At 47.6% G+C, this 25,081-nt stretch overlaps 1 protein-coding gene across 1 annotated transcript in view; it reads right to left on the bottom strand.

Annotated features, from left to right (window-relative positions):
• Positions 1 to 23,610, bottom strand: part of VAPB (VAMP associated protein B and C) — a 53,790-nt gene extending 30,180 nt beyond the window's left edge. The window contains exon 1 of the mRNA XM_058686076.1: positions 23,385 to 23,610. Within this exon, the coding sequence (XP_058542059.1) occupies positions 23,385 to 23,442 (58 nt within the window). The 5' untranslated portion in view covers positions 23,443 to 23,610. The remainder of the gene's footprint in view (positions 1 to 23,384) is intronic.
• Positions 23,611 to 25,081: the final 1,471 nt, after the last annotated feature.

Here is a 25,081-nt window from a genome sequence, read left to right as displayed (position 1 = left end):
AAGAACTCTGGGAATTCAGCAAGAAAACGAACAACACGAGAAACGGGCCGAAGATCTGAACAGATACCACACCAAAGATCTATAGATGGAAAGACAAACAAATGGAAAAAACATACAAATAAAAACATGCTCTACATGTCATTAAGGAACAGCAAATTACAAGAAAGAAAGAAAGAAACTGCAAATTACAACAATGATCAAACAGTGACACATCCACACACACCTATCAGAAGGGCCGAAATGTAAAGCGCTGACATCACCAAGCGCCGGCCAGGCTGTGGAGCAGTAGGAACTCTCACTCATTGCTGGTGGGAATGCAACAATGGTACAGCCTCTTTGGAAGACAGCTTGGCTGTTTCTTACAAAAACTAAACATATTCCTGCCACACAATGCAGCAACTGCATGCCCTGGTTTTCACTAGAAGAGTCAAAAACTCATGTCCACACAAAAACCTGCACGTAGATGTTCACAGCAGCTTTATTCATACTGTCAAAACTTGGAAGTAATGAAGATGTCTTCCAGTAAGTGAATGGATAAACTGTAGTCCGTCCGGACAATGGAATAGTATTCAGCACTAAAACGAGCTATCACACCAAAATTCACACATGGAAGAATCTTAAATGCATATTGCTAAGTTAAAGAAGCCAATCTATAAAGACTTCCTCTGTATGTTTTCAATTATATAGCAAATAGGCAAAACTATGGAAACAATATGGAAACTAAGAGATCAGTGGTTGCCAGGAACAGGGAAAAGGACTGAACAGAGGGAGTAGGGGGTTAGTTAGGGCAGTGAAACTATCATCCGTGACACTGTAAGGGCAGATGCTTATCACTATGTATAGACTTGTCAAGACCCCCAGAAAGTACAACACCGAGCCCGGACCCTGATGGAGACTACGGGCTTTGGGTGATAATGACATGCCAATGTAGTTTATCAGTTTTGACAAATGTATCACTCGCGTGCTGGATGCCGATAGTTGAGCAGGCTGGGTACCTGTGGTGCCAGGGGTATATGGAAACTCTATACCTTCTGCTCAAATTTGCTGTGAACTTGAAACTGCTTTAAAAAATAAAGGTTTTTTTATTTTTTCCAAAAACAAACAAACAAACAAACAAGAGAGAGGAAAAAAGTATTTGGACTTGGACTTTCTATCAGTTCACTTTCGGTAGCACTCCCAACATTTCTGATATGAAATATTAATGTGACTTTGAAATATTTATGTATGTTACATGTATACACATAAATGAATAAAGTGTGTATACACACACACATATACATGAAGAAAGATGCTTTGCTTTGCAAATAAACTGCTTTTCTTCCTTTTTCTGGAGTTCATGAAATTCTGGTGTTAGAAATACACATCCTTCCTTTGTAATATGTTCCTGATGTAGCTACAATACTTTGAAATTCAAACTGTATGTGTTGCCAGATAACTTCTATACCAAACTGATATATAATCTATCAAGTCTCAGCTTTCCAGATATAAACTTAAAGTTATTAGCTCCAAAACAGCTTTTTTTTTCACTCTGCATAAAAAGAGCTGTATTATTTTATATTTTTGCAAACACAATTTAGGTGCTGTATCTCTCTCCTTTCTTCAACCCTTCCAAAAAAACAACTTACCATATTTCACTTCCACTCTGAAAAGATTACCTTCTGGGAAGGTAATAATCTGTCTCCAGAAGCCTAGGACTGATGATAGATTTTGTTAAGACAATAAAATCATGCTTGAGGTTTCGATACAATAGACTCTGTGCCTGGGAAAAGTAGATTACAATGGGGAGAAATGGACACTCTAAAGTACAGTCTGTTGGACATCTTATGGAGGTCTTTAAACTTTACCCTCTGACGGTGTATTTTCCTTAAAGCACCCTGCTGCTTCCTGCTCTCCCTAACCATCTGCAGTGCACGGATCCTCGTGGTTTTTCCCTTGCTTATGTAAGTCTTCCCCTTCCAAAATGGAAACTCCATGAAAACAGAGACATTTCTGTCCCTCTTGTTCACTACTGATGATCAGCATCTAGAATACTTCCAGGCACAGAGCAAAATACTCAGTAAATTTTCTGCATGAATGGTCACACCATGACCCTAGCTTTGTTTTAAGTATATCTATTTATTTCAGAGACGGAGAGCGAGAGCGCACAAGCAGGGCAGAGAGAGTGAGAGTGAGAGTGAGAGAGAGAGAATTCCAAGCAGGCTCCACACTGTCAGTGTAGAGCCCCAGGTGGGGCTCGAACCCACAGACCCGAGCTGAAATCAAGAGTCAGACATTTAACCGATGGAGCCATGCAGGTGCCCCGAGACTAGCTATTTTAAGCAAAGGTTTACTCTGCACGCATGCCTCCCCTGTATGCACAACCAGGCTCCAGGCGAATGAAGGTCGAGACGGATGCTGCTCCCTTCCCAGCACTATCACCCTTTTCACCATCAGCACAGGACTGTGCTGTTCCCGGTCACCTGATGGTTACATTTGTTCCTCTCCTGACTGCTTCCTACCTAGAGTAAACCCCCATGTGAGAGGAAGCTGTGTCTGTCCTATTCATCACCGGATGCCCTGAGCCTAGAACAGACATCCCAAGTAGTAAAGGGGTTCAATAACTGTGTACAACATGAATGAACTCCAGACTTCCTTAGGGGCAACTCGACTCTGATCCTGGCATGTTTCCTATAAACAGATGCCTACTCCATAACTGGGATCTGAAGTCATGATGAATTTGTGCTGTTCACATACAGGTTGAAGGTATTAAAAATGTTGACTTGAGTCAATAATGTTTTCATCATTATTATTCTATGATAATTTTGTTTACAGTCACCCCCTCTAAAAAAATGAAAAAAAGATATCATAGTAACAGATACTCAAAGAGGATAGGCTCTTAAATAACTATGAATTCAACAGTAAGGACACTGGGAGAAAATGTTTTTTTAATCTATTTTCTTGATTGAATTGTTAGCTCTCGCATTAAATCAATGCTTCAGAAACAAAAATAAAGCTTTGCAACCAATATATTTTTAATGCAGATATCGGATTCCAACATATCAACAGAAAGCCTAATTGTGTAGGTCTTATTTTGAAATAACCACACAGAAAGAACCCTGCATAGACACATCCCTTTCCTGAAGAAACCTTAGAATGCAAAGTGTTCTAAATTAATAAATTAACCTTTAAATTCATAAAGTAAATAAAATAAAATATCCTCCGGAGACCAACACATCACACCCGTTATTAGAGCGAGAGAAATCAACACCAAGAATACTAATGATGCCATCAAAGGCACGCCAGAAGCCAGCCCGACTGAAACAGACTGCAGCAACCTTTCAGGCTGTTTATTCTACTCACTAGCTCCTCTGGAGCAGAAAGAACTAAAAGTCAGTCTGCCACCAGCTCCATGGGTGGGAAAAAGAGACCGCAAGGCAGTCTGCCACAGTGTGAGAATTCAATAGAGAAAAGTACTGTGGAAGGCCTGAGATCAAACTCAGGAAAGCTACCCAAAAAAGACATACGGCTAGACAGCAAGGAACAGCTTAGGAAACTGAAAACTATTTGTAGCCGATGTTAAAAGATAGCCAGTTATTATTCAGACTACACAAAGGACTCATTAATAAATACGCTACATTCTTATGAGGGAATACTATACACCAACTGAGAAGAATGAACCAGGCCTGTATTTCAACAGGAGATGGTTCTCAAAAGCACGCTCAGTGATACTTGGGCCGTGATGCCACGGAAAATCACACAGACAAAAATGGAGGCGGTTCACAGCAAACTCCTCTGGAGAATAAAGAAAAGAGAGGAGCATGAATGCACAGGAGTGTCTTCAAATTCTTAGTAAAGTTTACTTATTAAAGAAAGGAAGATTTAAAGCAACTGTGGCAGACTATTAACATTTCGCTGTTCTGTATTTGGCTGTTTACTACATTATCTGTGTTTTTCTGTATTTAAGTTTTTCTCCACATAAAGAAAGCTACCTTTGGTTTACATCAGATCTAGGCAATGTTTGAAGTCATTTTCTTCTTGCCCAGAATGCCTTGTATATATAAAAATACTGGAATCCTGAATTGTGGAGTTGCTGAAAACCAAAATACCTACGTCAACAGCCATTCTTGTGTCATTTATAAAAATCAAGGCTAGGGGTGCCTGGGTGGCTCAGGCAGTTAAGCATCGGACTCTTGATTTCGGCTCAGGTCATTATCTCACAGATTGTGGGTTCGAGCCCTGCATCAGGCTCCACGCTCACAGCACAGAGCCTGCCTGGGATTCTCTTTCCCTCTCTCTCTGCCCTTCACACACACTCACTCACTCTCTCTCTCTCTCTCTCTCTCAAAATAAGTAAACCTTAAAAAAAATCAAGGTTATCATGTAAAAATATGGTTAATGTAGCAGTGGTCTCATTAATTCAAGACAAAGATGCAAACCTAAAATGTTGACAAAATCTATGATTAGAACTGTGAAGACTGGAAGCCTTGACCCATCTAGAGATTAAGTACTATCACTACTTTCCATTAATGCAACACTTTTTTCTTTCTAAATAGAAAAAGAGCTAAAAGTATTACATAAGGGCTGAAGCTTTATAATCCTATCTATACTCAGTACTAAGACAAGAGCAGACAGTTGGAGAGTATTTTAGGGTAATAACACCACACCTGACTAGTATGAATTGTATGTATCAGTTCTAAAAGCGTCTTAGACCATTAATGGTCTAATTTAACTGAATTTTTTCAAAGCACAATCTTTATGCGTTGACTAACAAACATCTAGTCACTTTTCTCCTACCAGAAGACCAAAATTTGTGATTACAGTGATTTCAAAAATAAGAAGATAAGCAATATGCCACTCCAAATAAAATTCTACCTCAACAGGAGAGTGGCGAAATGTGACTCAATTTTTTCACACAAAGCAATAGGAGTCCAGACAGACATTATGGGGGCGCCTTGGGTGGCTCAGTCGGTTGAGCATCCGACTCTTGATTTCGGCTCAGGTCGTGATCTCACGGTTCGTGGGATGGGGCTCTGTGCTGATGGTACTGAGCCTATCTCGAATTCTCTCTCTTGTCCCTCCCCCACTAGCATTCTCTCAAAATAAAGAAACTTGAAAAAAAGAAAAGACAGACATTACGCCCAAGCGAGGGACATAAGTGGTAAGGGAACAAGGGGTCCCAATTTCTCATGGTGGTAGTTGCGGTTTTAATTTGAGTAAGTGAAAAATTAAAAGTCCAAGGGGCGCCTGGGGGGCTCAGTCGGTTGAGCGTCCGACTTCAGCTCAGGTCACGATCTCACGGTTCGTGGGTTCGAGCCCCGCGTCGGGCTCTGTGCTGACGGCTCGGAGCCCGGAGCCTGCTTCCGATTCTGTGTCTCCCTCTTTCCCTGCCCCTTCCCCGCTCGTGCTCTTTCTCTCTCTCAGAAATAAATAAGCATTTAAAAAAAATGTAAATTAACAGTTCAAGTCGAGTGGGTAAGATACCAACACAAGTAAAAACTCCCCCGAAGTGTCCAATCTTTAGCGAAGACGACAGCACATGAAAGGCTTCCACACCACAACGAACACATCCCCGTTGGCAGCAGACACACGGAGGGGTGAAGCAGAGCCCGTGCGGCGTTCTGCGCCCCCACGGTCCACCCTGCATTTTCAGTTGGTGAGCGATGAGAGAGCAGAACGTGCTCTGTCAGTCAGTGTGCCATCTGCTCTGGTTTCCTTTTCAACAGAGAACCGAAGTGGAGACCCCAGGAGAGAGACTACCAACCAGGTCAGCAGCTTCTTAAACAAATTCAACCAGAGACCAGGGGAAAAGGCTGTGAGGCTTGGATAAAAAATATCTACTTCCCCCTTTCTCTGCCTTTAGGAATCATACTTACCCTTCAAAGTATCGCTCAAATGCCTCCTCTTTTGGAAAGGCTTACCTAATCTCTCAACTGGAAAACCAAGGATTCCTTCCAATACCACATCCCAACAATAAGCTAATGACTGCTGAATTTCTATCCACAGCCTGCTCCTCTCCCTGGATGTTGGCCTGCAGGTGCACCAAGCATCTGACGTTTATCAGGCACCAACCACCCTCTGGAGTCCCACTCCCCTGCCCCAAACCCACTGCTTCCCCATCTCAGGAAAAGGAACCACCCCTCGCCAAAATACTCGGGCCAAAAGCAGGGATCTCAGTTCCCTCTCCTCCAGGCTCCACGCTGCACGAAACCCATCAGCCAGGTCTACCTACAACGCACATCTGGAATGCGAGCACCTGTCACCACATTGTCTCCACGGCCGCCGCCCTCCCTGGTCCTAGCCACGGTCCGTCTTGTACACCTGGCCTGGGTTATTGTAGTAGCCTTACGGCTTCCATACACGCCATCACCCACACACCTCCCGTCTCTCAGAGCCCACTCTCCCCACCCCACGCCGTGGCCATTTAAACACAGACTCCAGGGGAGCCTGCTGGTTCAGACAGTAGAGCATGCAACCCCTGATCTTGGGGTTGTAAGTTCGAGCTCCGCATGGGGTGCAGATTACTTAAAATCTTAATACATTAAATAAATAAAGAGGGGAGGGGAGGAAATCAGACTCTTGCTCAGAACCCTCCATGGTGTCTCGAGCACTCACAACGAAATCCCAAATCCCCGCTGTGGCTGGCCTACCAGAGGGCTCCTCCTTCCTCTCTGAGCCCCTCCTCTACTGTCCACTAGAGAACTCCTTTTCTGCGGGCACCTGAGCTTCCTGCTCCTTGAACACTCCAAGCTCGGTGCCTTCTGGGGCCCTGCACTTGCCCCTGCCCTTGCCTGTCTGGAATGCTCTTCCCTCAGATGTGTGTATGGCTTGCACACTCATTTCCAACAGGTCTCAGCTCAAATATCACCTTCTCAGGAACACAGCCTTCTCCAGTCACTGCTTGCTTGCTTGCTTTCCTTCTCTCTCTCTCTTTCCTTCTCTTTCTCTTTCTTTCTTTCTTTTATTTTTTTAATGTTTATTTATTTTTGAAGGAGAGAGAGACAGAGCATGATCAGGGAAGGGCAGAGAGAGAGGGAGACAGAGAATCTGAAGCAGGCTCCAGGCTCTGAGCCGTCAACATAGAGCCCAACAAGGGGCTCGAACTCACAAGCCATGAGATTATGACCTGAGCCAAAGTCAGATGTTTCACCGACTGAGCCACCCAGGCGCCCCTCCAGTCAGCCTCTTGAAAAGAAAACCCACTGCCAAACCCCTTTAACCTGTGCACAACACCTCCCTTCCCACTGCCCCACTCAGCGGCTACTATTATCTGGCACCAAGTTATACACATTTCCTGTTTGTGTATTTATTTAGTGCCCCTCGTCCCTACTGGAAGATGAGCTCACTAAGGCAAGGGTTTGTCAGTTTTTCACCTTGGTCTCTCAAGTATCCAGAACGATACTTAGCACCTTACAGGCATTCAAACAGGAACTGATGAATGAACTACCCGGCAGCTGTGCTAAGCCCCCAGCCACAGACATGGCTCTGCTGCTCCTACCCGAAGCCCGGGGAGACCTGAAGCATGCTGGGAGGACCATTCCAGGACCCATCCAGAATTAGGAAACCGGAATGTGGGACTGAGGCTCTAGGGCGATATATCTGCAGGGGGAGGGGGAAGAAATGATCAGGCACCAGTTAACATTCAGTCGTGCCAGGTCTGGGATGCCTGGCTGGCTCGTCAGTAGAGCATGCGACTCTTGGACCTCGGGGCTGTAAGTCAAGCCCCGTGTTGTGGGTAGAGATAATATTAAAAAACTAAGATAGGAAATCTTCTGAAAAATGAATAAATAGGGGCACCTGGGTGGCTCAGTCGAGCGTCCAACTTTGGCTCAGGTCATGATCTCGCAGTTCATGAGTTCAAGCCCCCACATCGGGCTGGCTGCTGTCAGTGCAGAGCCTGCTTCCGATCCTCTGTCCCCCCTCTCTGCCCCTCCCCCACTCGCAAAAACACTTGCGCGCACTCTCAAAAATAAACATTTATAAATAAATAAATAAATAAATAAATAAATAAATAAATGTATCTACGTGCCAGGTCTATTTTAAACACTTCACTTGTATTAACTCATTTAATCCTAACATGCCCCATAGTGAAGAATACGAGGCACAGGGAAGTTAAACACTTTACCAAAGATCTTATGACCCATATGACATAGGGTCCGAGATTCACATCCAAGCAGTTTGGCCCCAGAGTTCACACTCTTTTAACTCAAGGGTTTTATATCACCACTCACTGCGCTGAATACTATATTAAAGGTAATATGTAACATTTTACGGAAACACAGGAGGGTGGGGAGAGTGGGGGGCTGAACGCTGAGGGAAGGGCTGGAGTCTGAAAAGATGAACCGACACGCTTTCGGGGCTGGAGGAAAGCCCTGGTGAAAGCACTGTGAAGTGACTGAAGCGGGGTCTTTACGGAGGAAAACAGAGGGTCACGGCCGAGGCGGCACGAGGGAAGTGGATGAAGCTGACAAATGCTCTTTAAAAAGTTTACAGTTCAGGGCACCTGGCTGGTTCAGTCGGTTGAGCTTCCAGCTCTCAGTCTCAGCTCAGGACCTGATCTCATGGTTCGTGGAACTGAGTCCCCGCACCGGACTCTCTGCTGACAGCACAGAGCCAGCTCGGGATTCTCTGGCTCTCTCTCGCTCTCGCTCCCCACCCCCCACCCCCGCTCAATCTCTCTCTAAATCGCAACATAAATAAACTTAAAAAAATAAAAAATAAAAACCTTACAGTTTAAGTAAAAGTAAACTGTAAAAACTAATTACCTTAACCCTATGCAAGTATGACAATGAGCTCTGCATGAGGAAATGAAAGGAAGAATATTAAAATAATTCCGGGGGGGGGGGGGGGGGGGCGCCTGGGTGGCTCAGTTGCTTGAATGTCCAACTTCAGCTCAGGTCATGATCTCACAGTATATGAGTTCGAGCCCCGTGCTGGGCTCTGTGCTGGAAGCTTGGGGCCTGGAGCCTTCTTCGGATTCTGTGTCTCCCCTTCTCTCTCTCCCTCCCCCACAGATAGACTCTGTGTGTCTCTCTCTCTCAAAAATAAATAAACATTAAAAAAATTTTTTTAATAAAAAATTAAAAAAAATAATTCTAGGAAGGTAAGTGTGAAGAAAAAAATGGACTTCTCTTTTCTGACAGGGGCTCTGAAAGTTTCCATTGCCTCTACAGCACTTAGTATAAACCAGAAATAAGAAGGTATGTATTTGCACATATTTGACTATGTATATGAGTGTGAGCGCATGTGTGCGTGTGCGTGTGTCTGAGGGCTTCTTATTCTGAACAGCATATAGATACTATAGTTGTTAACATGGAAAATAAAAGCTGACACTGTTTAAAAAAAGGAAAACGAAAGCCCAATTTTGAAAGGCTTTGATCCTGGCCTAGGAATTCTGAACACTAACCCATGTGATCTAGGGAGCCAATGAACGCTTTAAAATAAAGAAATGACACGATCAAATTTCAATTTTAGAAAAATAACTCTGAAAACTGTATACAGGATAGTTTGAAGGGTGAGGGAAGCAGGGAGAATCAGGAACGGAGCTGGGACAGGGGGAATAATCCGGAAGGGAAGGGGCCTATCCTCAGGACGTGGCAGTGGAGATCGAAGGAGCAGAGGGGGGCACGTGGTGCTGAATACAACGGCTTGAGCGGGTGTCGGAGGTGGAGCCTCGGGGCGGCAGGAGTTTGGGACTTGTGGATCACCCAGCAGACTGTAGGGGCCATTCCCAAGACGCGAAAGACCCGCTGGACGGGAACACGTGGATGAACTCTGCACGCAGAGTGCGGGAGACGTGGAGTCTGGGGCACTCGCATGACAACCAGACAGGCAGGGATGGCAGGAGGCGCACCCCAGAGATCAAAAGACCTGCTTGGAGATACAAATTTGGAAGTTTTCTGTGCAGAAGGGACAGCCGAAGGCGCTGTTAATGAGAAAGGAGAAAGAAAACGGTTAAATGGAGAAGACGGAGGACAGAGCCTGGGTAATGTCAACACCCGGTAAAAGAAACGACGAAGAGGTGGGCAGTTCGCGGGAAAAGTCAAAGATAAATGTCGCAGAGAGAAACCCGGTGAAGCACAGGAGGTTTCAGTGGAGCGGTGAGGCCTGAGAACCGACAGGGAAGTGAAGGCGTAAGCCAGTGACCGAGAGTCGGTGTTTCCAGAAATTTAGTTGTGACGGAAGACTGGGCGTCCGCGTCCGCAGGGGAAGACCTGGGGTACGCGACTTCTTTTCAGGAAGGGCGACGGAAGCACGTCTGCAGGCACCGGGCAGGAGGTAAGTAGAGGACAAATGTGAGACGCCGGAACGGGCTGGCTAACGGAGCAAGATACCATCTGCGACGGGAAAGGAGCGGGGAAGGGATACAGGGTGAGGGAGCAGTTCTGACTCTGCAAGGGCGGGGAGGACGGGTGGGAAGAGGAGCGTGCAGACGGACGGAAGCGCCAGCACGGTAGGAACCCTTAAATATTTCTGAGCGGAGGGCACGGGGTGCACGCGGACCAGCTGCTCCCGGCTGGCTTTGCTGATGGGTGGACTTCCCCATCCTTCACCGCAGAAAGTCTTCTCCTCTCCCTGCTCCCCTTTCTCAATATTCTCAAGCCCAGACACCATCAACGAACGCCCGGAGAGCCTGCCCCGGGCCGTGCACCGTGCAGGGCACCGGCGTCTGGGGACAAAAGACAAAGGGCTTGTAAGCTAAGGAGGAAGGGGGTCAAGAAACCAAACACTCCTTGCTATGGTAAGTGCGGGAGCACGGGACACAGGACAGCGTGAGTGGCGAGGGCGACAGGAAAGCAACCTCAAGGACGGAAGCCGTGTCGAGCCCTGAGGTAGGTGGCAGGGAGCAGCGACACAGGGGGAGGAATGGACCCATTCTGCGTGGCGGAAGACAACCTCTGCAAAGCCCCAGCACCGCGGAGAAGGAACGGCTGGCACCTGAGTGGAGGAGAGAAGACGCTGGAGACCAAGGGCGACCGGCACGGACCATTTTCCGGGTCTTGTTAAAAAACGTACACTTCACTCTTTGGACGACGGGGAGACATTCGATGATTTCAGGCAAGCAAGAGATGAGCCGGACCTGCGCATGTGAAAGCGTCACCAGGACGGAGACAAGACGGAGGACTCAGACAGGAAGGCCAGCGAAGAGGTACGACAGTCACCCGGGGGAAGCGAGGCGGCCACGGAGGAACAAGGAAGAAGGGGCAGATCTGAGTCACGGGCTTTCTGAGTCACCGAACTGGTCAACCGCGCGGACGTGGGCCCCGCTCACACAGCAGTCTCTGCGGGACGAGGAGCCGTGAAGAGACAAAGACGAGGGAGCGAGGGGTGCGGTCTGGCACCTACTGCGCCCCCCGCCCCCGCGGCCCCGCGTATGGGCTCGGGTCGGGCCTGCGGTCCTCTGGCGGTCACCGGGTCACCCGCAAGTGCCAAGGAAGACCTCCCCAGCGGGGACGAGGGAGGACAGTGCGGGACGCTGAGAAGGAAAAGCGACAAGAGGTGGAGAACGCCTATCGCCCTGAGCCTTCGCAGCAGGACTCCAGGGGGAGCGGGCAAAAGTGGGCCCCTGGGTGGGAGAAGCCCGCGGGGACGAGGCTGGGGACGGAAGCAGGGCTCGGGAGCAGAGGCAGCAACAGGGGGGTGCCCGGGTGCCGGGGAAACGGCCATTAGGACCGCGACATCCAGGAGCTTGTGAGGAAAAGAAGGAACGGGAAGGGGGAACAAGTAAGGGAGGGCAACCAAGGCTGAGGCGGACGAGACGACGCTCAGGTGCGCACCGAAAATGACTAAGCCGCCAGCACCCAGCACCGCGCTCAGCGTTGGATAGTAAAGAAAGACAGAAACTATCTCTGCGGGAGAAAGGCAGCAAACGCATTCGTTTAAAAAAATAACGAGAGGAGAAAATAAAAAGACCCAAATGAACTGACGAAGTTCCTCGGGACTTCTCCAGACGACCTCGCACGTTTCTCCCCCTCCACTCTCTGACACCGGAGGTCAACGAGACAGCCACGGTAACTGCGATCCCTCTGTCCCCAAATTACACGAGAAGTTCTGAATGAATGCACCTGCAGATTCTCTAAGGAGTGATTCATGGCTTTCCTTCATCCAATTAGTAAAGCAGCGTCTGACTTTAAAAAGGTCAAAAAGCACGGACTTAGATTTTCAGAGCAGTCCATCAGGATACATTTATATGCCAACAAATCAATTTGACCAACAGAATGAGAATTCAAATAAGCCTCCACAAGGACAAACCTTTGGTTTTTCAGCAAATCCCTCTTTCTAGTCTTATGTATGCTTCTATTTCAAATGGTCCTACGGAATACTAAAAAGATGACCATGTCCAGGGTTGTGTCCTTCCTTTCTTTGGGGTTAGTGGAAGAAAACCATAGGAAAAGAATATATTCATTACTAAGTGAAAGAAATCAATCTAAAAAGCTACATACTCTATGATTCCAACTCCACGATATTCTGAAGAAGATAAAACTATGGAGACAGTAAAAAGATCAGTAGTTGCCAGGGGCTGGAGAGAAGAGAGGGATGAGTAGGTTGAAAACAGGATTTTTAGGGCAATGAAATTACTCTTCATAGTATTATTATGGTAGATACGTATCATTATACGTTGTCCAAACCCAAAGTGTGAACCATAATACAAGCTATGGACTCTAGGTGATTATGATGTAGCCGTGTAGGTTCATAAATTGTGACAAATGTGCTACTCCCATGGGCGGTGTTGATAACGGGGGGAGGCTATGCCTGTGGGAACAAAGGGTATATACAAAATCTCTGTACCTTCCTGTTACCTTTACCGGGAATCTAAAACTGCTCCAAAAAAAAAAAAAAAAAAGAAGAAAACAAAACAAAACAAAAAAAACAAACAAAAAAGGAAAGGTGAGGGTCTTAAAAAGTACCTGGAAAAAAAGAAGGCATATTCTATTAGTCATTGCTGGAAAAACTAAAGAAACCAAACCTACAGGAGTTTGCATTCTAGAAGAGAAAATAAAGCAGTTAGAAAATGAAGCACCCAAGGGTAAGACATAAAATATGCAAATGATATACAATCTGTGCAATCTGAGGAGATGCAGAAAAAAGCTAGATGAGAAAAGGTCTAAGAATACTCAGGAAAGGTTGACAGAATCCTGACACTGACTGAACTTTTAAACAGGACCAAGAGGGTTTCTTAATTAAATACCCGGGCGCCCACTAAGGCACTAGTAGGTTCTATGGGAAACACAAGCCCCAGTTTCTGCCCTCAAGGGGCTTTCCATCTTTCTGCTTCAGCTAAAATAGACTCGAATGTCCCGTTCTCAAGGCTAGAGCTGGATGGAACAGCCAGTGATGTTCAGGTCAAGCCCCCTCATCCAACAGAAGAGGAAATCAAAGCCAGTGAGATTAGCGGAGGGTCTCCCAAGTGAGAGCGCCAGAGGCAACAAAGCCTCCCTTCGTAATACAAAACACACACGTTGTGCCGCTGAGAGACTCTGGTGCAAATTATACCTCTTCAGAGTCCAGGCCTAGGTCCTCTCACTTCTAAACCGGAGATGATGATGATACCGACTTCTCAGGCAGGTACCATTCCTTTCCTTCCCTTTTTTCTACTCTACCATAGCTGCTGAATGATGCAACCGAAGGAAAATAGTAGCAGCTAAGCGACAATCATATGGGGGTCGCAGGCACTAGAAAATAAAGGGCTTCACGTAGGCCGACGGGTGGCAGAAGGGAAGGTGCGGTGATAATACCAGGACACAATTTTTAACGCTAACACATTAATGACGCGGTCAGAAGTGATCGAGTTAGAACGTGAGTTCTTAGGGGAGAAGAGAATTGGAAGAAAGGTATGTTTAACGTCAGTCAGGCACTCCAAGGTTCCAGAACAACTCTGCGCTTCATGTCAGCATGCAAGGAGGCCATTACGGGCCGAGACTACAAGGAAGCACCTTTCCTTTCTTTTTCTCTCGTTTCTCTTTCAATTCTCCTTCTCGAGGCCCACTGTCCTACTTCCAGACCCCCTTTCATCTTCCTAACAACATAATAAATAAGAAAACCTAGGGCCTTCCTACTCAGCCACACGCCCACTGGTCACGATGGGAAGAGATACAGCCAACATAAGGATAAAGGACACGGGCTTTGCGGGCAGATCTCGTTCAAATCCCAGCTCCACCCCTAATTCAGGTTCCTGAACCTGAACATCCTAACCGTTTCCACTTGCTAAGCTGTTGTAAGAACTACATGAATGAGCAGGTACAGAAAAATGCCTCGCACACAGTAAGAGCCCACCAAGTCACAAATCTCAGATGCCCCCTTCCCTGTGAGATCGAAACCCCAAAGAGGAACCCGCACAGCTTCGTCTAAGCTCCCAGGTGGAGACGGCCCGTAAGTGCGCGGTCTCCAGGGTCTGCCCTGCCCTCTGCCACCTACAGGCTGGGAGCCTTGCGAGCCAGGACGCCTCAGTCCCCGACCCAATGCCTGGTCCACAGGAAGCTTTCACTATGTGGTGGTGGAACCCACCCTCCATCAGCCATGTTCTGTTCCTTCCACCAGACAAGAAGGCGTGGTCTGTCCATGAAGAAAACCTCAAAGGATGAGCTGTGGAAAAGGAAGACACCCAAAATACTCACAACTGGACGATGGTCTGTTACGCACACAATCATCATATCCGTGCAGGTCTCCAAACCCTCTCCAGCTGGACGTGTCTGCGTGTAGGTCATCACGCGGGGGAGCGAGGCTTCCCAAAGCACACCTCGTACAGAATAAAACAGCACTTTCTGTTACTATACCCCGTGAAGCAGTCGCTTTCGGCAGTCGAGAAACCTCTGGTTATCTATTAACTTACCCTTTTCGCTTCCGGCTGAAGGCAGGGGCCTAGCAGGAGCATCGGGACTAAAGGGTTTATAGCCCCACCAGCAGAGCCGAAGGTGGCACCTGAAGGGTCATTTATGTTAGATATTCCTATCTTACCTTCTATGATAGCCACTTCGCAAAACTGCAAACCTGTGACTTCCCTATCACGCACACATTTCACACTACCATCCAAAGACTCAATAACACAGCTGCAAATTACTCGAAAGCTAATGTTTTCTACATACACAGAATCATTAAGTACCATCGAGATCTGATATAAAAAGTGAATATTCACAAGGTAAACCAAAGAATGCTACACAGTCATCGACATGAACTTTTTAAATAAAAAGTACGGTCCAGAATCCTCCATAAAAAACTCCACGAAGAATAATTTTTGATTAATTAACGTTCTTAAGAAATTATCCTGACAGCTACTAACACTTCCTTAACGGTTATGAATCCTCTGCATTCCTCCCCCAGGAACGAATCCCTTTATGAGTTCGTTCTAAAGAGCTGACGGGGATGTACCGAAAAGAAACGGGCTTTAGCGCCAGGCACGCCACGATGAAATCCCTGCACCACCATTTACCACCGCAGCCTCCTTCAGGGGCCCGCTGTCTAACCACCGAGTAACTGACCTCACAGGACTGTGGCGCGGGTTAAACAAGATAGAAAACAGAAAGCATCTATGGACAGACCTTACACTCTGTGCACTATTTCCTGGAAATTAAACATCCATCTTCCAGAAATGTTTGTCCTTCCCCTACCTTTGCTCTTCCAAATGAACATCCGCATACGGCCACTGCTTTTAACTCCACGCCCAACCCAGAGGGGAAGCAGGGGGGTCGCCCACTCAGCCCCTTACAAGTAAATATGCCCTCTGCTCCTAGCTCGCTAGGTTCAGCTTTCCGTTCCGCCGTTCTCTGGCACTCTCCAAGCCTTAGACAATCCAAGCGACTCAGAGTTGTAAAGGTTCCAAGCCGCATCACGAGCAATTTACATGGAGGTAAATGGTCCCGGGATCCATTCCGTTGCCTTGGAGAACAATCCAAAAGGCACAAACATCAGTCTCTATCTCTCCCCCAAATAGGTATTTCCCTAACCACCCTTCCCAGATAGGCTGACGCTGCAGGAGCCTACTGACCTGCCAACCGCATACAAACTCAAACATTATCACAGGTTACCTGCAACAATGTGGACCCACCAGCAACACGGCCGCCCACGTGGATGTGGACACATGCCCATAAACCACAGAGTCTGATGAAGACATTATCTGACACTGATGAAAAGGAAAACTAACCTACTAGTCAAAGACTGATGATAACCCTCTGAGAGGATAAAGGAAAACTCTAAGGTGGTGTTTCTACAGCTTTACAGTTCTGTCTCAAGCGTTATGAAAAGAAAGCACTTCAGGAGTGCTTCCCACGGAACCGTGCCATTTTCTCAATGACTTTTTTTCCCAGGCAAGGCAAGAAACGCTAAAGCACTTTAAGTTGTATCTAAACATCAACAGCTTCTGTTAACACATTTAACATTTTGAAAAATAGATATTCTAGAGATACTTTTCTGCCGCGCTGATTTAAAAAAAAAAAAAAAAATCTTAAAATGTCTGTCAAGTCCGGTAACTTTGTTTCCATAAACAAAGCTTCTTTAAACGACTCTTGTTTTTGTAAAGCCAGCAGCCCAGGTCTGTCAGGTAGAAACTTCAAAGAAGGCACACAGCCACTGAGCAAGGGCCGAAGCAAGCGCAGATACGCTATGCTGATGACAGCCTGAAAGGGGCCTAAAAGGATAGAAAACGAGGAAGCGAGCCTAGAAAGCATAATGTAACTTTGTTTTTAACACAATCCCTGCTGCAAAATTACTGCGCAGAAGGCTTTTATTTTATTTTATTAAAGACACTCTATGGCAACCTTGTCTTGACTAATGGAACTCAGCACTCTTTCTTGTCACCTTGCTGAAAGCTGTGCTCATTTGTTCCAAATCATGGTCAGCCTTCAGACGGCAAATTTTTCAAGTACAGATGGGGAGTGGATGAGGCGCTCTTTGGAGATGATTCCTTATGTAAAAATTCAAGTTTCAGATTTTAAAAACCGAGCCTCAGGGGAGTACCAACATAGTTTACATGGAGTTACATGGAGTATCCATGGAGTTATGTGCAGTTTATTATGGTTCGCATGGAGTTACCAGGAGTAACCAACATAGTTTACTCCCTTGACTCTTCCCCTAATTTTCAACTACGCAGTGGTCATAGCGCAGGGTCAAAGTTCTCAGTATTTTGTCCTCAGCATTAGAAAAAAAGATGCTATCCCATTGTAATAAATAACAGACAGTGACAATAATGTTTAGGATTTCATGTCTTTAATAAGCATCAGCTCAGACTAATTATTTTAATAAATCCACACACAGATGCAAAGCTACCAGGTTAATTATGAAGATAGCTATGATGCAAGTTACAACCACACACATCTAGGAACTATCACCATTTTCCAGATACGAGGACATGGCCAAGTCTACCCATTTTTTCCACTTAAGGAGTTAACCACGAAGATGGTAAGTAAGCGAATAAAAGAAAGTTAACTTCTGGTTCACATTTTTCCCCAGGAACATAAAGTCAGAAATAAATAGTACAATCTAAGAAGACTTAAGTTTGATTAAAGCTTAGTAAGTTTAATGCCACTTGCTTTTGATGAGCAAGCTGGTTAATAATTAAATAAATGAAGATAATCTATTCAGGATGGATTGAAACCACGACCATAAAGAATCTTAAGCACACTGCTGACATTTTGTTGTGCTGTAAAACACAGTCTGTTCTACGTGATCAAGAAATGTTAAGGAAATCAGTGCTATACTAAAGCAAAAGAACTAATGTTGTACTTAGCATCTGAAAGATGATTACTGCGTCGAACTGACTATATCTACAAGGTTTTGTATTTTTTGGCTTCCTAAACAATATTGAATTACACATTAGCTTAAGGGGATGGACTAGTGATTCCCAGCATGCTTTCTTCACACAAAAGACAGGGTCGCGAACCTATCTTCCATCCACTGTGCCCAGGTTCCTGTTTTCTCCCCAAGGTGGTAATTAACCAACCAGTCTACTGGCACCATCCCTACTGACCAACAGTGAGACTTCTTGAAGGCCAGGGGTTTAGTCTCAGACTAAAGCAAAGATCCACAGAGGGTTTAAACCTTAACTAATCACCCATGAGGACGGTTAACAGACCACTCTCATGTGACGGTATCATGGGCTAGGATGTGAAGAAGGATTAAGAGTCCTGGACAATGACCAAAAAAACACAAGACGTACTATTTACCGCAGACGGAATCCGATAGAAGGGGATAGAGAACAGAAAGAAAATAAGAGACCAAAACGCCCTGAAAGTGACTTGTTCAGAAAGCTGCCTCCGTGGGGCGCCTGGGTGGCTCAGTCGGTTGAGCGTCCGACTTCAGCTCAGGTCACGATCTCGCGGTCCGCGAGTTCGAGCCCCGCGTCGGGCTCTGGGCTGATGGCTCAGAGCCTGGAGCTTGCTTCCGATTCTGTGTCTCCCTCTCTCTCTGCCCCTCCCCCGTTCATGCTGTGTCTCCCTCTGTCTCAAAAATAAATAAACGTTGGGGCGCCTGGGTGGCGCAGTCGGTTAAGCGTCCGACTTCAGCCAGGTCACGATCTCGCGGTCCGTGAGTTCGAGCCCCGCATCAGGCTCTGGGCTGATGGCTCGGAGCCTGGAGCCTGTTTCCGATTCTGTGTCTCCCTCTCTCTCTGCCCCTCCCCCGTTCATGCTCTGTCTCTCTCTGTCCCAAAAATAAATAAAAAACGTTGAAAAAATAAATAAACGTTAAAAAAAAATTTTTTTTTTTTTTAAATAAAAAAAAGAAAAAAAAAAAAGAAAGCTGCCTCTGAGCTGGGCAACGAGTGGGACCTCAGAGTTGGGAGCCGCAAAGGAAAGTAGTTAGGCCTTGAAAGAAATGAGATCAACTGAAAGAGCCACAATGCAAAGCACACACTTGACAGGTTTCCAAAGACCCTCAACTCTTTCAGAAAGGTCCTCCAGTCCAAATGAGCCTCTACTATTTCAACACGGCAGATGTCACGGTGCCACGCTTCTTCCAGGAAGCCTGTAGTCCTTCTCCTTCTAATACTTAACACCGGCAGCCCGGCACTTTCTGGAAGTCTGAACAACAAGTCACATAAGTCTATGTTCTTTTCCTCTGTAACATCCTTAACTTGAACATAATCACACAGATGTCCGAGATGTGGGGCTCCTGGATGGCTCAGTCGGTTAAGCGTCCAACTCTTGGTTTTAGCTCAGGTCATCATCTCACAGTTCTTGAGTTCAAGCCCCACATCAGGCTCTGCACGGGCAACTTGGAGCCTGCTTGGGATTCTCCCTCTCTGCTCCTCCCCTACACACACACACACACCCCTCTCAAAATAAACTCAAGAAAAAAAAAAGAGGGGCGCCTGGGTGGCGCAGTCGGTTAAGCGTCCGACTTCAGCCAGGTCACGATCTCGCGGTCTGTGAGTTCGAGCCCCGCGTCAGGCTCTGGGCTGATGGCTCGGAGCCTGGAGCCTGTTTCCAATTCTGTGTGTCTCCCTCTCTCTCTGCCCCTTCCCCGTTCATGCTCTGTCTCTCTCTGTCCCAAAAATAAATAAAAAACGTTGAAAAAAAAAATTTTTAAAAAAAAAAAAAAAAAAAAAAAAAGAAAAAAAAAAGAAAGAAAAGAAAGAAAAAGAAAGAAAAAAAATGTCCAAAATGAAAAAGATTCAAACATATATAATCCCATATCATCTAAGGCTGAATCTGAAAGATGGTTCCTGGGGGGGCTCAGTTGCTTAAAGCCTCCAACTTTGGCTCAGGTCATAATCTCACGGTTCATGAGTTCCAGCCCCGCATCAGACTCTATGTTGACAGCTCAGAGTCTTGAGCCTGCTTTGGATTCTGTGTCTCCCTCTCTCTCTCTGCCCCTCCTCCACTTGCGCTCTCTCTCTCTCAAAACTAAACATGAAAAATTTAAAAAAAGAAAAAAAAGATGACTCTTGGGGCACCTGGGTGGCTCAGCTGGTTAGGTGTCAGACTCCCAATTTCGGCTCAGGTCACGATCTCATGGTTTGTGGGTTCGAGCCCCACACTGGGCTCTGTGCTGACAGTACGGAGCCTGCTTGGGATTCTCTCTCCCTCTCTCTGCTCCTCCCCACTCGTGCACATGTGTGCACATGTTCTCTCTCTCTAAGATAATTAAGTAAATAAATAGATATTTTTAAAAAAATAAATAAAAGGTGATTCTTTTATTCCTTTAAAAGATACTTAACTTTGAGGGCACCTGGATGGCTCAGTCCGTTAAGCGTCCAACTCTTGGTTTCCGCCTAGGTCACGATCTCACAGTTCATGGGCGTGAACCCCACATTGGGCTCTGTGCTGACAGCCTGGGATTCTCTCTCTCCCTCTCTCTCTGCCCCTCCCCTGCTCTCCCATGCCTGGTCTCTCTCCTTGTCGCTCTCAAAATAAACTTTAAAAAAATAAAAATAAAAGATAATTAACTGTTTTCCTTTGGATGATAATTTGTGTTATTTTAGGCATTTTAATTAATGCCTTATTAAGTGAGCTTGCAGGTTTGATTCATCGAAGTAAACCACCTGAAGTCAGAGTCATCACCCTAAGTAACTTGGAAGACATCTGTTAAAAGTGGCAATTCTCATCCTGGAATGAATGAACTGTATACAGCAAGCCAGAGGACAGAGTCTCTATTCTAAATGGTCTTAGCCCTCAGCTTAAAGCGAATAAACCAATCTCATAAAGCAGTATCTACATATGCCTGCAGATGGCTTTTCTGAAGTCATGAGCCAACAGCTTTTTCAACAATCTGACACCCTGACTTTTCTTGGACCACTCTCCTAGCACAAATATCCAGTGACTTTGGCCATCATGACTTTGGCCAACCTAGGGCCAGAAGGGTCATTGTTTCTCTAGCTACACCTCGCAGGTAAAGAAGTTGAAATGATGAAACCAGTTGTCTAAATACAACCACCAAGCTCTGTAAAATACTGTGCATTTACAAAGCTGCTGAGCAGTCATAACATCACTCCAAAGCAACAACAAAACTTTCTACGGGAGGCTAGGTAGATGTGAGTTCCATCCCACGGACTGAGTTCACCCCAGACTTCGTGCAGTGAAGTTGCCAGCCCAATATCAAACATCTTTAAGTGAAAGAACCAGAACAAAAACTTCAATGTTCTCAAATCAGTGCCTCTTTCCATGACACAACATTACAGGAGTGTTATGTACCGGGGGCAGGTTCGGGGGGTGGGAATCAATCAAGGGACTACCTAAGGAGAAGCAACACGATTTGAATTTGGATCCTGGCTGTGTCTGCGCACAGGCCTTGAGCCTTGCTCCTGTCTCCTAGCTAGCCTCACGCCCTACCTTGCCCTGCAACCCCAGCGAATGCCGCTTGCTGCTGTCACTCAGAACTACCAGTGGCACCCCAAAGGGGCTCACTCGGCCTTCCTGCCTCCAGACATGGCATTCCCTCTGCCTGACACACTCCCCACCCATTTCTTCCTCTAGTTTGCTTCCAGCTGACCTTTCAACTCAGCTCAAATGACATCTTGTTCAGGAGCGGACCTCCCTGGTGCTCTCGGAGCTCTACGATCACCTGAGATCATGGCACTGTCCTGGTTGATTCTGTCATCTGCCCCCTTCCCTTAAGTCCTGGAGTGAGGGGTTGAGGGAGAAGGTGACTCATCTCCCCTGGTTTCTGACACGTGGAACAGGCACTCAGTAAACGTGTGTGAACAAGATGAATGAAAGGGCCAATACTCAGGAGTAGCCAGCCCCTGCTTCTGGGGTACAGAACCTCAGACAATTCAAGTGGAAACCGTCGCCCTCCACATTCACTGTAGCTACTCAGGTTCCCTTCCCAGCCTGGCTGCTCTAGAATGAGGCCAGGAGAACACCACGCAAGCCGAAGCACTGTCACCGAAGGACAATCCACGTTGGGTTCGTGGGGCTTTTTTGTTTTTGTCTCATGTTCCTTTCAACCGGAAACCCTTTGGTTCTTTACACATTTAGAATCGTTTCCGATTGTTATTTTGGGAGGCAAAGTGACAGCCACAGTTCTGGAGTATTTCCCAGGGGTCAGACAGCATAATCGTGAAGGACTGTGAGCTCTGGGGGGCACCGGGGTGGCTCAGCTGGGTAAGGGTCCAACTCTTGATTTCCACTCAGGTCATCTCATGGTTTGTGGGTTCGAGCCCCACGTCGGGCTCTGCGCTGGCAGTGCAAAGCCTGCTTGGAATGCTCTCTCTCTCTCTTTGCCCCTCCCCTGCGTGCTCTCCCTCTAGATAAATAAATAATAAATAATCAATCAATCAATCAATCAAGAAAAGAGTCTAAGCTCTGAAGTCTGAGTTCACATGTGTCACATGCCAACAGGGTCTCTCTGGGTAAGTCAGAGTGACCCTAAACTACCTCCTGCCAACGCACAGGAAGCAGGGTGCCTCCGGTCAGCATTGGCTCCACAAACTCCGCCTGAGCTCCGACCGCGGGCCGAGTGCTGGCGCTCCAGCCGCACCCTCGCCACCCCGCACAAGGTGTCCTCTCCCCGTATCACCCGCCGGATCTCCTTCCCAGACCTCAGCACTACCTGAAAAGAGTTTTGCTTTGCGGCTTCGTCTCCCCTCGCGAGAAGGTAAGCACTGTGACAGCTGGGGACCTGTCTGCGGTCCATTCCTGGTCTCTCCAGGGCTCAGCACGGAGCGAGCACACGGTTTACTCAACACATCGGAAAAGTAGGAACGGGCAAGCCTGACGCGGCCCCCTCTGCCCCACGACGCTTACACTGCAGTGGAGAAAACAGGCGGCGTGAAGCCTGGCGATCCAAAGGGCCCCGGTTGGCCACAGGCACACGTGGCGCACTAGGCTTCCTCCGGCTCGCCCCTGCCCCCCACCCCTCCCCACCCCCCGCTGCACGGACGTGAGCCCCGGGCACGAGGAAGGCAGAGGCAGGCAAGTTGGGCCACGTCCCATCAGAACCGCCGAGGGGCTTTTCATTCATTTGCGCAGCAGACGTCCCCGGGCTCCCGACGAGCGCCGGGCACGCAGCGGAGAAACGGCCAAGTCCTGTCCTCATGGAGTTTCCCTTCTAGCGTGGGAACGCAGCACACAAGTGCGTAAAACTGCCCTCGGAGATGGTGTGAGCGCCGTGCAGACGCGGAGCAGGGGTGTGACGGGGAACGGCTGCAGGTGTCCGCCGCGGGGCGGGGGAAGGGGGGCGTCGGAGCGGGCCTCTCGGGGGCGGCGACAGGTGGGCGAACCCCGGGCAGGTCGGCCCCGCGGGAGGGGTGTGGGGGGGAAACAGCTGACCCTCGGCCGGAAGAGCCCCTGGCCGGACGGCGTGCACGGGGAGGCCCCGGCTGCCCGACGGGCTCGGTGCGCGGGGCGGACGCGCCGTCGGGCGGGGCGGGGGCCGCGCGGGGACCCACGTCACCGCCGCGCCGCCGGGGCCTGCGGGCGGGGGCGCGGGGCGGCGGGGCCGGGCCCGCGGCCGAACATGGCGGGCCTCCGGCTTACCTCGGAATTTGAGCTCGTGCTGCGGCTCGAGGCTCAGGACCTGCTCCACCTTCGCCATGTTCCTCAGCGGCGGGGCACCTCTGGCGGGGAGACCCCTAAGAGGTCACCTGAGGCGGGAGGCGTTAATGCTGCGCCCCCTTTAAATTTGGAAAGGGGGGGGCCGGCCGGGATGCGGGCGGGGGTCGTCTACGGGGTGCGCGCGCGGGGGGGGGGGGGCGGCCTACGCGGTGCAGGCGCAGGGGCGGAGGGCGAGGGCGAGGCCGCGGTGCCCGGCGAGCGCACGGCACGCACGCACGCACGCAGCGACGCACGCACGCAGGCACGCAGCGGGCTGGCCGGTTCGGCCCTGCGCGCGCTCGGGCGGCGGGAAGCTGCGCGCGCGGGGCCCCTCCCGGGGTTGTGCGCAGGCGCGGCGTTGGCCGCGGGGCGGGGCCACCGGGAGGCAGGGGGCGGGGCCTCGTGCAGGTCTGGAGGCGGGGCCGGGCCGGGACGCTCAGCCCGGAGAACAGTCATCCCGGAGGTTGTTTATTCGGGACACGTGGGAGCCAGCCATTGTGTGAAGTGCTTTACTCCATAAGAAGAAACTTCCACTTTTCCCTTGCTTATGTAGTGCCAGGCACTGGTAGAGACTTTGAATAATAATGAAAGTACTATTTATTCTTATTATAAACATATTTATAAGTGAATGGTGTGTTCTAGGCGCTGTGACACATGGCAGGCAATAAATATACAGTGAGCTACCACCATTGCTTGCTTCTCTTGTGCCACTCTGCTGAGTGCCTTCAATAACAGCAGCATCGAATGTAATGAAAACTACTCTCCATTAAATGTTTACCATGTTACAAGCACTGTGCTGCATCCTTTCTTAATAGACGCAACCAATATTTACAAATACAAGGATCAGAGAAATTGACCTGGTCCCTACCCTCCAACTAGAGTCTGTTGGAAGGACAGCCTTTGGAAAGATAACCACGCAAATAAACTATGCTATTAAAGATTGCTGGGAACCCAGATCTGCTCAGCCTCCAAAGTGGACACTACATTAATGCCCATTTAAATATTATGTCCTTATGTAATGTTCACTACATAAAATATGTGTTCTTACTAGTCTCCTATATGTATACACATGTAGAGGAAACAAACAGCAAATAGTTAAAGTTGGCTTTACTGTGGTATTCTTTGTAGTATTCCTTCCATTTCTCTATACACTTGAAATTTTTTGTAAAAAAAAGTTTTTAAAAAGATAATCTTTGTCTTTTAACTAGAGCATTTGGTCCATTTACACTTATTATATTTACTAATATATATCGGGATTCATTTCTACTGTCTTATTTTGTGCTTTCTATTTCTAAAATGTCTTTCTAAAAACATGCCTGTTTTTTTCTTTTTCCTCTCCCTTCTTCTTTAGGGCTGTTTTTTTTTTTTTCCTCTTTCTCTTTTTCTTCCTCTTACACACTATTTCTGCTGTTTTCTTGATTACCCTAGAAACTGTGACATGGGTATTTATGAAAGTCCAATTTTTAAAATGCCTTTACCATGCTCCCTTGAAATCTGAGGACTTTGGGACACATTAACTCTAACCACCCATCCCCCAAATTATACGCCTTCATTACGGTGTATTTCAGGTTTACTTTTTCCTTTTCATGCCATGAGTCATTACTAAATTGTTTTAGGGGCGTCTGGGTGGCTCCATCGGT

Source organism: Neofelis nebulosa, chromosome 9 (assembly GCF_028018385.1).
Source record: "Neofelis nebulosa isolate mNeoNeb1 chromosome 9, mNeoNeb1.pri, whole genome shotgun sequence".
NCBI classification, from domain to species: Eukaryota; Metazoa; Chordata; class Mammalia; order Carnivora; family Felidae; genus Neofelis; species Neofelis nebulosa.
Note: the sequence above shows the minus strand (reverse complement) of the source record. Positions and strands in the feature narration are given on the sequence as shown.